General features: G+C 43.5%; 1 protein-coding gene across 2 annotated transcripts in view; it reads left to right on the top strand.

Annotated features, from left to right (window-relative positions):
* The first annotated feature begins 3,460 nt into the window (after positions 1-3,460).
* Positions 3,461-14,261, top strand: part of rhpn2 (rhophilin, Rho GTPase binding protein 2) — a 28,148-nt gene continuing 17,347 nt past the window's right edge. The window contains exons 1-3 of one of the 2 annotated variants that reach the window (XM_052062503.1): positions 3,461-3,721; positions 9,773-9,888; positions 12,413-12,541. In XM_052062503.1, the coding sequence (XP_051918463.1) occupies positions 3,656-3,721; positions 9,773-9,888; positions 12,413-12,541 (311 nt within the window). In that variant the 5' untranslated portion in view covers positions 3,461-3,655. The remainder of the gene's footprint in view (positions 3,722-9,772; positions 9,889-12,412; positions 12,542-14,261) is intronic. The other variant, XM_052062502.1, reaches the window with a different exon arrangement.

Here is a 14,261-nt window from a genome sequence, read left to right as displayed (position 1 = left end):
TCATCCTTTCATCCGCCTCTCGAAGCATTCTCACTGTGCCGCCTCCCTGGATTTGTTGTGGTTTGTTACCACACGGGGAGCCGGAGTTCTTGCGGGCCGTGAGCGGTGGCGGCATGGCAACGCCGCCTCCGCCGCTGCGCTTCCTGTTGGAGGGTCTAACACCGTTTTTTTTTTGGGGGGGGGGGGGGGGGTTGCCTACCCTGTGGCCCCCCCACTTGTGCTTGGAGAGGCGATGCACTCACAGCCGTCTCTGTGCGGCTATTGTACAAAGACAAATGAGCGGAAAAGGCAAAAGCAGCCTCCGCTCACGGCGCTCACAACACCACAAGCGCTACAATAATTAAGATATCCTTTATTTGTCCTCCACTGGGGAAATTTACAGCCTCCAGCAGCAAGAATGTAGGTAGAAAGAAGAAAGAAGGGGAAAAAAACAACAAACACCGTTCAATTAAGTGCAATATAAACACAAAATGGATAAATCGCAGTGCTATTTACAATTGTCTTTCACATCATTTAATTATTATTATTATTATTATTGTTGTTATTTTTTATTCATCAGCCTGACAGCAATTGGTAGGAACGAGCGTCGGTATCTCTCCTTCTTGCAGCGCGGGTGTAACAGTCTCTGGCTGAAGGAGCTACCAAGTGCTGTCAGGGTGGGCTGGAGGGGGTGGGAGGGACTGTCCATCATAGCTTTTAGCTTAGTTAGCATCATTCTGTTGCCCACCTCCTCCAGAGTGTCAAGGGAGCAGCCCAGGACAGAACTGGCCTTCCTGACCAGTCGCTCCAGTCTCTTTCTGTCCCGGGCTGAGATGCTGCCTGACCAGCAGACAATGCCATAATGGATGGCCGAGGCCACCACCGAGTTATAGAAATTCTTAAGGAGTGACCCCTGAAAACCAAAAGACCTCAGTTTCCTGAGTAGGAAGAGTCGGCTCTGTTCATGTTATTGCAGAACATATACAGCACATTTGACAGGAAAGTTGTATCCAATCCAATTCAATCCAATATTAGACAATACACCACAACCACATTAATGATTCCCGTTGAGTTATTTCAACTCAAATGTTTTGTTTTGGGAAAACAATTGCAATGATTCACTGAAATGTAGTGACTCAAACAACTTAACATGTTCATTCAACACCAAAATATATGGGTTTTTTTTTCAAATAGTCAATGCTTTAATCCAAATTTAGGATTAGGACCAAATTTGACCCTCTGTGATTTAAGGGTAGCATTTGAGTAGCAGAATTTATAGGGGCCAAATTAGACCCTGTGGGTTCTCCAGGGTAAGAATAAAGAAATATTTGATTTCCTGACAAATGACTCAGATATTCATTGTTAAAGTCAAACAAAAATAGAAACAAAAGACACCAGCTGTTAAAAGTAGCGTGGCCTTCAATCTCTCACAAACAGGATTTATAAATGCAAAGAAAATGAGTTTGTAGAACAAATTTGAATCACATGAAGCCTCTCCTGTAACTGAATTGTTTTGAGTCCACTGCATTTTTGCGATTTTGGAGTTAGGCAAATCTGTTATGAGGGCATAAAATCTGTTGCCAGTTGGAAGCAAATTAAAATGACGAAATATTATTGATGAGATAATAATCACATCTATAATGAATAAAACCAAGATGAAATTGTTTCAATCTTGAATCATCAGCCTATGTGCTGCTCATGTTGTCTGTTTGACAGGGAAGAAATTTAATCGGTGCCGCATGTCGCACATACTGCACATTTGACAATAGAGTTGTACTTGACTTGACTCATACTTCATTCTTGATTTATTTGGAACGAGTGAACAATGTTTAAAATATATACAAATTAGTGTGGCCCAGTGGTTAGCACGTCGACTTCGCAGTGCAGAGGTTCAGTTCCTCCCTGTGTGGAGTTTGCATGTTCTCCCCGGGCCTGCGTGGGTTTTCTCTGGGTGCTCCGGTTTCCTCCCACATTCCAAAAACATGCGTGGCAGGCTGATTGAACACTCTAAATTGTCCCTAGGTGTGAGTGTGGGCGTGCCAATTCGGGGTGTCCTCCGCCTACTGCCCAGAGACAGCTGGGATAGGCTCCAGCACCCCCCCCCCCCCCCCCCCCCCCCCCCGCAACCCTAGTGAGGATAAAGCGGTTCGGAAGATGAATGAATGTATGAATACACAAATTAAAAAAGAAATATTTCTAGACAGGAGGGGTGCTTCTGACTTCACGCTGTTCACAATTGCATCGTCACTTTTGCCAAGATTGCATTTCCGAAATGGAAGCAATCCTGTTTGTTTGAACCGTGAATTTCTACCTCCCTCTAGTGGCCAATCGGGTTCAGTGCACAATTTGCTTTGGTTTTGGTAGAAAAAAAACCCTTCTGTGTTCCAGTGAAAAGTGAAAAATCAGGCAGATGCTGACTGATCTTGGAAAGGAATGCGTTTCCACTCTCTTTCCTGTTCTTGTACAAAGAAAGAAAGAAGGAAATGGATGCTCGTGTCATAATGCAGACTGGCTGCTGGGTGGTTAAAATAAGACAATGCAGATTTTTTGGGGGGTTACATGATAGAAAAGAAAAAACACCTACACGCGTTATTGCAACTAAAATTTAAGAATATTAAAAATAAGAGCCTCTAACAGAGCCTTTAATAATGGCGTTTTATCGCACTACACCGAGTTTACCCACGCATTTATTTATTCACCTCGAGCGGCGTGGCTCAGCAGTAGAGTGGTCATCTCCCAGTTCCAAAGTTGAGGGTTAAATCCTCACCCTTTGTGGCCATGTCGAAGTGCCATTGAGCATGATACTGAACCTTCACATGCTGCTCATGCTGCGTAGGAAAGTGCAATACTGTACACCTGTACAAGTAAAAGCCTATTTACCTGAGGAAAATGTCAAGGCTGAAATAATGAAGCTTTGTGCCCTACTCCCACCTAAGCACAAGGAACAGTTGGATTTTTTCATTGATACGTTCACAGAGTGGAGGTTCACTGTGAGAATTTTATCGGACTTTATCATTGACCGATTCAGTATGAGCTCCGACTGAAGCAAGAGACAGCTCCAGGATTTGTTCTCTCTAAATAATTCTAATAATATATAGGTAGATTTTTACAATATAAAAAAACCCAAAACAATTTCAGACAGGGTTATAGCACCACCTAGCTCGAGGTGTAGCACAAGATTTGGAAATTTGCCTGTGACGATGGCATTCTGAAACTTTCTTCTCTTTAAGAGTGAAAGAGAAGAAGATTTGACACATGCTGACGGGATGGAAAAAAACGGTTGTGGCCTTTGGTTGTAAATGTAAGAAAGCAACGGAAAGCGTGTATGTATGTTGCGCATGCGCATTACTGTCGCGACAGTTGTCTGCCAGAAGGCAAAAAAATGGGTAAGAAATGTTTTATTAATATTTCTATTGATATTGTTATCATAATTATTGCAAAGATTCTTTTTTGAATAAAGTTTTCGATTCATATAATGGGTAAGAAAAGTGCCGTTGGCTCTGTCGTCACCAGTAGGCGGGGCTTACATCAGAAGAGGTTTGTGTGTTTTTGAGAAGCGACTTTCTCACAGCACTTGTTAGATAGGAGGTGAGCGGACACTCACCTGTTGACAAAACGCCACCGGACTGCTCTTAACTCCCAAATTCTATTACACCGATTGGCGTTTTCCCCCAAAATGGCGGATACGCTTTTACCAAACGGCCTCAAGGAAAGTCGAGGAGACGACAAGTACTTCAGAAAGGTGAGTTTTCTCCCTCTTCGATTTTTTTTAAAAACAAAAATTCAAAATATGTTCCCCTCACGCTGCTTCCGTCAGTTTAAATAGCGCATTTACTTGCAACGACCTGCTGTTTGTTTGCTAGTTTTTTTTTCAAATAAAACGTTTTATCCGAGTGTTGGCTGGAGAACTTGTGAGACGCGCTGCATTCAGGGACCCGTCGGGTTTGAACATGCCTCGTTCAATCGAAGGTAATGCAGATCTCAATGTAAAACTATAATTCAGCAATAGTTACGGTTTGTTTCAGGGAGGATGATTTTATAAAAGGTTGAAAACAAGTAACAACGAGCACAAAGAACTTCTGAAAGTTGTTTGTCACCATCATGGGATTCACAAGAATCCATGTAGTGTCAGTTTCAGGTGTGTGAGTGTGTATGTGTGTGTGCGCGCGTGTGTGTGTGTGATTGCGTGTGCGTGTGTGAGTGTATGCGCGCGTGCTTTTTTCTTGCACTGCTTCAAGAATAGAATGGGTGTGGGGAGTGGGTGGTCTGCACTGGCTGATAAGATGAATGATGTGATTGGCAGGAAACGGGAAGTGGATGGAAATTCCTGTTAAAGCCCGCCGAAGATGATTCTTAACGAATATTTGTCCCATTTAATATTCAATACACACAAAGTGTAAAGTGGTGATAGGCAACAGATTGTGTGTGGGCCTTGGGGGACTGCCAGAGTGTTCATTCTGGCCCGCTATGCAATTCTAGAAGAAAATAAAACACTGAAGAAACTGTCATTAAATTTAATAACGACGAAACACACACATTTTCATCATATGCAAGATTGGCCAGAAGTATTTATACACGTTTTTAATGAACTTAATTCATTTCGAAGAATGGATGCAAATAAAAATGGGGTCTGAGGTGAAAGGAAAGTAGGAAAGCAGGTTTCAGCGATGGAAGGAAGGATACAAGTTTAGGATGCATGAATACAATCAAGTGTGATGGAAGGAAAGGAAAAAGGGAGACGAGTTTTAGCAAAGGAAGTAAGGATGGAAGAATGCATGAATATAAGATGTGATGGAAGCAAGAATGTAAAGCAGAAAACTATTGCTCCTTCAGTGGGACATTCCAGTGGTGAAAGCAGCAAACAGTACACTAATAGACAATAGTATGAATAGAACTAGTATTATCAAAATAAACCAGGTGACGAGGGATTTTTTTTGGACAAATGTTACTTACAAATTACACCTGATGTATATATTTTTCCTAAATTTTGCTGCCTCCCCAGCTGTACTCAATAAAAGCTAATAGCTGCAACATCGCAAAAAAGAATTTTTTAAAGTTTATTTTTTAACTATTCTGTCATACAAACAAAAACATCCATTTAGTGTCCAGCTGATTTTATTGCGATTAAAAAAATAACAAATGTTTGTTTTCTCTGAAGCACCAATCGTGAACTGTTGGCCTAATTTTTCAGTTATAAATAAATACGAGTGATGAAGTAAATTTTCTCAATTCGGAAGTGAATCATTTGCGTTGAATTGTTTCAACTTGAGGACCTCCCAATGTAAGACACTATTTTTGGCTTTGCTTGAATGACTGAATCACCTTCGCAGCGTCCACCCTTATTGTCACACGATTACACAAGAAACTCATGACTCACACACGACACACTGGGCCACACACTCACCGGACACCACATCAGGCACGCCTTCCCGCTGTCTAATGACATCCAGTACAAAGTACATTTTGGATTTCCAAATAAATGCCTAAACTGGGGTGTTAGGGGCCATTGTGAGTATTTTCGAGCGCCGTAACCGTTGAACTTAACTTTGATGGTGGTGTCGTGGATAGCACAGGATGAGCTAAACAAACATGACATCGTGTTATCTTTCAGATTGCTTGTGTTGTGTTGTCAGGGACATTTTGTCATACAAACGTGCTACAATGGCAAACGGTGTACGGTGCGATGCCCCAAAATTTAGCGTAGACCAAGCGAAAACATGCTGAATGTTGCTGATACGATCTTTTCAACCATGAGGGTGGATGCATTTGCACTCTCGTGATGTAAAATACTGCACATAAAATAACCCTGGGGTTACACCTTTCCTAAGGGTTACTTTGATGTTCTGGATTTGGGGGATCACGCCAGCTCTCACGGGCCTTACTGGAGGTTGTGGATTCTTTGCTGTTTTCCCAGTGTTGCCATGCGAGTGTTGTGACAGGCTCACTCTTTCACTTTCCCCTTTTGTGTCTGTCAATCCCCTTCGGAACGCCGTTCTGGATGAGGCTCTCATGGCACTTCCTGTGAGTGCGAGAGAGCGGAGCCTGGCACCACCGCTGCCTCCTTTACTGGAACCCTCCCTGGCCTCCCTGCCCCCCACCTCACGCACACACTATGGTGGTGTTCTTGTTGTCTGAATCTTTTTTTTTTTTTTTTTTGCTGAATGTGGTGACTTATTAAAAATGCAGAAAGATTCACAACCAGATGACCATTAAAGGGAGTTGCTATTCGCACAGATGCCATATGAACAATTCTCTATTCTTAATTAAATACAATTATACACGTGACAAAAATAAATGTGAAATATTTAATTCTGTTAATATATATGCACATTTTGAAAATGCAAAATGCGCAACTATAGTTTTATTTACAGTACCAGTCAAAAGTTTGGAAACACATTCAAATGAAGAAGTAGAGAAATTTCAAGCTAATAACCCTTGACAGTGCACAGCTTTGAACTGTGAAAACGTGCTGAATGTTAGCCGAAAACCTCCACAGTCGTTTTGGCACTTTGGAAAGCTTTCTGGTCAAACTTTAAACCCAACCCATTCGGCCTTTGCTCGCGCTCGTTCTGAATGATTTACAAGCTTTGGGCTGGCTTTGAGCCTTTTGCCTGCAGGGAGCTACTGTGGTTCCTTTCGGAAAGATGGCACGGAGAGAAAGCCAAATCGTCAGCTTTCTCCTCCCGCTGACGTCAGAGCAGCTGGCCCGCCACCCCCCTCAGCACCCCCCTCCCCGGCAGCCAGAACCTCAAATTGACAACACGTGTCCCGCCTGGCCGGCCCAATGCGAGACATGCATTTCCCCCCCCCACCCATGAATTCTTCATGCCTATCTGTGGCATATTTTCTCCATTTGATGCTGACTGTCTTTCATGGTTTCCATGGCATATTTAATGCCTTCGAAATTGTATCGTACTCTTCTCCTGACTGATACCCTTGCACACTGACATCTCTGCTGACAGTAAACCATACTGTATGCTAAAAAATGTCAAATATATCAGGAAAACCCTACTAGAACACCTGAACTTTATCTGACGTTCATTAGAGGCACTTTATGGTAGCAGATGTGTGCTGACTGACTCCCAGTGATGTGTGTGTATCTGCTTGGTTGATTCTGGACACAGCAAAAAAAATTATAAGATGATTTGCGCACTTGTGCAGCCGAATTATGCCGGTTGTTTAACTGTCCTTTTCAAAAAGATTTCCTTTCTTATTCTTTCATTTGAGTTGTACATGTAATATGTCACATTTGTTGTGGGAACAGCATAAAACCTGACATTTGAAAAGGGGTGTGTAGACTTTTTATATTCATTGCAGGATGGTAGTTTAGGATTATGAGGGAGTGCTTGGAAAAATGAACTCCCGTAAGGAGTTGCTGGACCCAAAACGTTCATTATGAAAAGACAGAATGTCCCACGAGTGCAGAAGAGACTAGTAGGTCATTTCATAATGAGTCCAGTATGAAGCCTCATGAGTAATTCACCTCTCATGACAACAGACTGGACTCGTTTTTTTTCGCCCCAATTGTTTGGGAGAAAGGCTGCAGTTTGTGAGTGTGCCATCAAGGATGGGTCATGCTCCTTGTGTGGCCCACTGGGCGTCCTCCCACCCGCTCAGTCCATCCCCGTACTGCCCACCAGGTTGATGTTGGACTACTACTCATAATAATGATTGTTAGCTGTTGAGGGAAAGTCATGGATGTGAGGAGTGACGCCTTTTTTATTCAAAAACATCTCTGGAGCCCACTGGGTTCAGTACTTTGGAGATTTTGCTGTGTACAGTTATGAAAGCACAGTGAAAGCGCTCATGTTGAACGCAATGCAACATGGAGGGGAAAAATGCGTGTGTGTGTGTGACTTTTATTTAAAACATTCATTCATTCATCTTCCGAGCCGCTTGATCCTCACTAGGGTCGCGGGGGGTGCTGGAGCCTATCCCAGCTGTCTTCGGGCAGTAGGCGGGGGACACCCTGAATCGGTTGCCAGCCAATCGCAGGGCACAGAGAGACGAACAACCATCCACGCTCACACTCACACCTAGGGACAATTTAGAGTGTTCAATCAGCCTGCCACGCATGTTTTTGGAATGTGGGAGGAAACCGGAGCACCCGGAGAAAACCCACGCAGGCCCGGGGAGAACATGCAAACTCCACACAGGGAGGCCGGAGCTGGAATCGAACCCGGTACCTCTGCACTGTGAAGCCGATGTGCTAACCACTGGACTACCGGGCCGCCCTATTTAAAACATGTACTTTGAAAATTGATCTTAATTGTTTCATGTTTTTACACAATTGAACATGAAATCGGGGACATCAAGCACCCAACCCCCCAAACCCCTTCCTGCACCTGTGTGTAATGGCTCAGCCCTTCGCTCTCTGCTCGCAGAGAAAGAGAAAAAAAAATGTGCTCATTATCGTGATTGAAATCTTGATTATTTTTTATTTTTATTTTTTTTAAACCATTGTAAACTATCAAACCGATAATCATCCCCCACCTACTGACGGTACATATTGGCATGTTATTTCCAAGGATGTATGAGATTCCGTGATGTATTATTATATTATTTGTGTTATTGTCCTCAGTTCATTTGTTTCAGTCACATGACTGAGGGGAAAAGGGCCAAAGAAAAAGCATAAATGCACACAGTTTGGATTGATTTGGTCCACTTGTATAATACTTGTTGCTTCCAGCCGGGATTGTCCTCTTGGAATGTGGTTCTTATCTTATAACGTAGGTGCAGAACATGGAGAAACGGAACAGAATGATGTTTACTGACCACTCCTTGCTCTCAAATAAGGGCACACAGAGTCCCAATCAGGCCATGACGCCGCTCGATTAAAAATTACATTGCTGTTTGTGCATGTGTGTGTGTTAAGAAAAAATGGGTGGCAACCATTTGACTTCCAACCTTGAAACGCAGGAAGGATATCGCAGGTGGTTCGGGGAAACCCGTACAACACGGCATGACAGTTGTCTTTCTGCGCACCAGCTGTGTTTTTCTTGTGTGTGGACGTGTGTGTTTTCTCACGAAGCGCAAAAAGACAGCTGAAACATTCAAAACAGCGAGCGTGCCGGTCTGGAGCCACATTTTAACACTCAATTGTTTCACCGCAGGGCTGTGGTGTCAAACTAGGTTGAGGGTGTGAGAAGTTTTGGGTATGAAAGGAGGTCGGGATTAAGACTACGTTTCATACTATGGTTGTCGGGCTTGTGAGGTTTTTAAATTAGGGTTTGTTCCAGGGTCAATGTTTCAGGGCAAGGCTAGGCCTAGATTTCAAATAAGGTTTTTAAACTAGGGTTAGGGATTGAAATAAGCGTTTGAAACTATTGTTAGGGTTTCGAGCAAAGGTTGTGGTTTTAAATTGGGGCTGAAAGCCAGCGTTAGGGATTTGAATTATGGTTTCAGCCTGGGTTAGGTTGTTTTTAAGTCGGTTTACAGAACAGTTTTTGGCTACAAGGGTGAACTTTCAAGCCTGTGCTCGGGTTTCAGTCAAAAGTTTGGTTTTCAAGTCAGAGTGAGGTTTTTAAACTAGGGTGATTGTTTCAAATGAGGGTGTTAAAACCATGTTAGGATTTCAAGACATGGTTTTGCTGGGTTCGAAAATTGGTCTTGAAACCTGGGTTAGGGATTCAGGGACTGTTTACGGTTTTAGATTAGCGTTTCACTGGAGGAGGTCTTTGAATTGAGGGTTCCAGGCCGGTATAGTCTGACAAATGGAGAACGCACGGTGGCCCAAAATGACCAAAAGACCGAAAACCAACTGAACTACTTGTCTTTATGTCTTGTCCACCAGGGTTGCAATCCATTCGCCCAGACGGGACGAAGCAAACTGCAGAACAAGCGAGCCAGTCTGAACCAGCAGATCATCAAGGAGATGAGGATGCGAGCAGGAGCCGAGAACCTTCTCAAGTAAGACGACAAATCTCAGTCGCTCCCTAAAACTCACATTTGCGGCGTTTCACATCAGCACATTGGCACGCTGTCACTCACGCTTGTGTTGGATTCTGCCTTCCCTCGTAAGTCATCGTCAATTTTAAAAGGACGAAGGTGAGTCGGTGTCGGATTCTAGGTAGCAACATTCCTGAACAATAGAAACAAAGACGCCACTGTATACGGACACAAACATGGCAGCTAAACCTAACGCTCCACTCAACATCTTTATTAGCCGACTATTCTCGCGCAGAATGTTAAATATCAAGCCTGGCGTTGGCCTTCACATTCAGGTTTTGAAGCCAAGGCTAAGGTTTCAAGTAAACATTAGGGTTTCATATTATGGATGGATCAATGAATAGTTTTTTTTAAAAAAACAGGATAAGATTTTCAAATCTTAACCCCGGAGTAGCGTTACAAAGGTTTTCACACTTGATGACCCTAAGATAGTTTATTTGTATTTGGAAAGCATTTTTGAACCTAGCATATGTTATGCTATGCTATATTTTTAAGTCAAGTCAAGAGTATTTATAGAGCACTTTCAAACAGCCATCGCTGCATACAAAGTGCTGTACATGGAGCGATTTAACATACACAATAAACAGTAAGACGAATTGGTAATAAAGGCGGTAGAAAGCACCAAGCGGTAAAATCAAGAACAAATCTAAGTCATGCTGAGTCGAACGCCAAAGAATACAAGTGAGTTTTGGTCATTTCATTGGGTCCCCCTCAATGTTACGTTTCTATTTATGTTTGCCCTTTTACTTTCTTGGTTGTGGCTATTTTTCTTTTTCTTTCTTTCTTTAGAATATCTAATCTCTCTCCCGGGATGAATAAAGTATTTGCAGTATCTACTGTATCTGTGTATCTGGCGCTATCTCCCTATCGTTGCTTAAAATTGCACCCTAGCATGAAAAATGTCCTGCGTGTTTACACCCCTATGCTGTTTATAAAACTTCAAAGTCTCTTGCTCCTCTTCCTGCACCCAATGCAAACGACTGGGATGACCTTGCACAATAAGCCTGGCACCAAACGTACAAATCGAAGGACTTTTTAATAAAGCCGCGTGTGTTTGTGCATGCGTACATTGCAGCCTTCCTGTCTGGCATTCCTGCAGTGCTTCACATAGTATGCCTTGCTGAGGAGCTAATCAACTTTTTTTTTTCCCCACATCGTGATGCGTGCACTGTGAGCCTGTGGAAAGAACACCACACACTCTTGATGTCTGCAGTCTTATTGTCTCTTTGCAGTTTTGTGTGTGTGTGTCTATCTGCAGCAGGTGAAATCCATCTGGTTTGACCAGTTTGTCTTTATTATCTCATCTGAGGGGGGGGGGGGGGGGGGGGGAGACGAGCAGTCTTGTGTAATGCCTCTTCAGTCAATACCGTTCCTATTGTTTCGTTTGTTTTGTTTAGGTTTGACATTGTTTTTAAAATTCCCTCACTCGGCTTTATTTGTTTTTTTACGGGCACCTATGACATGTATTTGTTAACTGGAGATGCTATCCAATGCAACGTGAGTCTTATGTCAAGAAGACTAAACTAACGAAACCGTTTAGTAGTGGCCTGGCTTGCATTTTTTTAATATACTGGTATCAAGGTAAGATTTAGGGCTTTAAGACAGGGTCGAGGTTTCAAATTAGGGCTTCAAGACAGGGTTAGGGTTTTATATCAGGACTTCCAATGAAAGTTTAAGGCCATGGCTTCGACAGTAAATCGGGGTTCAATACACGGTCAATGGTTTTAATCTGCAGTTACGGTTTCACATCAAGATTATGGTTTCAGAGCTGGATCGGAGATTTGAAAAAGGATTTCATCTGGCGTTAGCGTTACAAATTAAGGTGTGAGCCAGGGTTCGAGTTTCAAGCGAGGTAGATTAATCCGTTGGTAAGTAGGTTAGTTGTGTCTTGGTTGTTTTTTTTGGTCAGTCAGTTTGGGTTGGCAAGGAACAATCGAATCAAATAAGCAGATTGACAGGCCGAGTCAGTCAACTTGCCTGCGGTCCGGCGAGTGACGCTGTTGATTTAAAATCAGTGGCCATCAATTGCAAACACGCCGAATTTGAGGTTGAGCGGGGTGACGACACGGCGAGCTTTGATTGACGACGGCCAAGCGACATGTCGTCCTCCCATGACAAGAAAACGACAGACAATGACAAAAGGATGCGCCCTATCAGCCTGATGCACACACAGCATCCAGCGGCTTGCGTGCCACTGTGTGCCAATGCAACCTTATCTAGGGTGTGCAGACACACGCGATTTTGAGACCTTGCTCAGTGCACACTATGCTGGGGGGCGGGGGGGGGGGGGGGACCATGCCGGCGGACATATAATTGAAACCCATTGAAATTAAAAGCACCCCTGCCCCCTCACCCACTCAAGAAGCATTTGATGGAAACTGGGCTTAGTTGACAGCTTTAGGTAGCCTGACGCAGGCGTGTGGTCTGGCGGCATTACAACGTGTAATGACAAGGCTGACGTTGGTGTGTGTTTGTGCATGTGCAGGGCTACCTCCAACAGCAAGGTGAAGGATATGGTCTTGCTGGAGCTGAGCTACGTCAACTCCAACCTGCAGCTCCTCATGGGCCAGCTGGAAGGACTCAACAGCTCCGTGGAGGTCTACCAGAGCAGCCAGTGAGTCGGGCTGGTGGCGGCCATCTTCTCCCTCAGTATTTGTATATGCGCAGGCGGTGGTTAGACTGGCTGTTTTGCAAAGGCACATTAGGGGAAACACATCTGCTGCTGCTTGTGGTAAGGAGCGGTCATTATTGGTCAGTTATGGCAGCAGAGTTCTGCCCCCTGCGGTTATTTAAACACGCCTGTATGCCGCAGCCTGCAGCCTGATGCACGGGGTCGTCAGTTCGTCAGTGCCACTGTATCGCATTTGTTTGCCGCTTTGCATAACTTACTGTCCACTTACATCTGCACATCATATGAAGTTCTGCTGTGTCTGTCTGTTAACATTAGAGAGAGAGAGAGAGAGAAATATTATTTTTTTTCCGCGGCCGATTTTTGTTTTTTAAATGCAAAGTAGTCAAGGAGGCTTCTAACTGATATTTGGAGGCGAGAAAATAGGTGTAAAAAAAACAAAACAAAAAACTGTAACATGCATCGAAGTTGCTAACTGTCACGACGCAAAACGACGCATTCAAAACCCGTCCCCGTCAACCTATGTTGTCACCATCAACGCAAGTTAAGCAGTAACTTAAACTTAAAGCCAAACATGCTCTGAGATGTCGTTTCTGGCGCTGTGTGATTAGTGACAATTGACAGCGTATAGTTGACACTCGCTCTCAGAAAGGTGAAACATATACTTAGTTTGAAACCAGACAGTTTGCTTTTTGGATGACAAAGGTTCTGAAATAAAACGAGTTATTGCGGTTGTGGTCTGTGATAATTTGTCTCGCATGTATGCGTGTTAGGTGCGGTGCAACTCTCCTAAAATGGCAGTTGGCAAGTTAGCGCTAACGAGCTTTCAATATGACTCTTTAACGATGCTAATTAAAGGAAAGGGATTCTTGTTTGTTTATCTTTCATACATGACGACTCCGCCGGAAGTTGAGCAGACTCGCATTAAAAGTCAAACTGGTTGGTTCCTAACTCAACCAGGTTGATTTGAATCTCACTACCGACTCGGGATTCTGAGTCTCCATTCACCTTTATGATTCCTCTGGCTGCCTCATGCTAAGTTCAGTGAACAAGGCCAGTTAGCGGATACACCAGAAACGCCACAGACTCTGATAATTTGGTTAACTTGGTTAATTGAAACTAGTTAGCTGACTCACAAAAAAAAACCCCAAAACAAAACAACATTGGACTCAAGTGATTTGGTTCTTCGGCTTCATTCACAGAAGTTAGCAGTTAGCGCCCTATTGATTTGGCTGCATCGGTTCCTTGGCATGAGTTCGCAGACTCACGGGAAACACTGTGCATTACTTCTGCTCCCATTATTTCTAATGGCTGGAAAGCCATTTTGCTGTCACGTAGCTGGTAAAAGTATTAACTTAATAAGCCAATAGTAGACAATAATGTGGTTTTGTGGATTCTTGGGTTGTGAGGTCGATGGTCTCTCTCTTTCTCACACACACACACACATGGACCTCTCTCCATCTTTTAAAGCTTCCCATTTGTGACAGCGCAGAGTCCTGGCACATTAAAAAAGACGAATGAAGGCTTGCTGTGAGGCCAAGCGGCGTTTATAAAGTCATCAGCGAACGCGTGTTACAATTTCGAGGGAAAAATGAAGAAACCATCAAGTCGCTGTCCAATTTCTATGAAATGATCCTCTGTATTGTTACCATGGCTCGCATCGCACAACAATCTTAAGTTTGTTGTTACTGGTTGTCATGGGCGA

The sequence above is a fragment of the Hippocampus zosterae genome, chromosome 4, assembly GCF_025434085.1.
Source record: "Hippocampus zosterae strain Florida chromosome 4, ASM2543408v3, whole genome shotgun sequence".
NCBI classification, from domain to species: Eukaryota; Metazoa; Chordata; class Actinopteri; order Syngnathiformes; family Syngnathidae; genus Hippocampus; species Hippocampus zosterae.
Note: the sequence above shows the minus strand (reverse complement) of the source record. Positions and strands in the feature narration are given on the sequence as shown.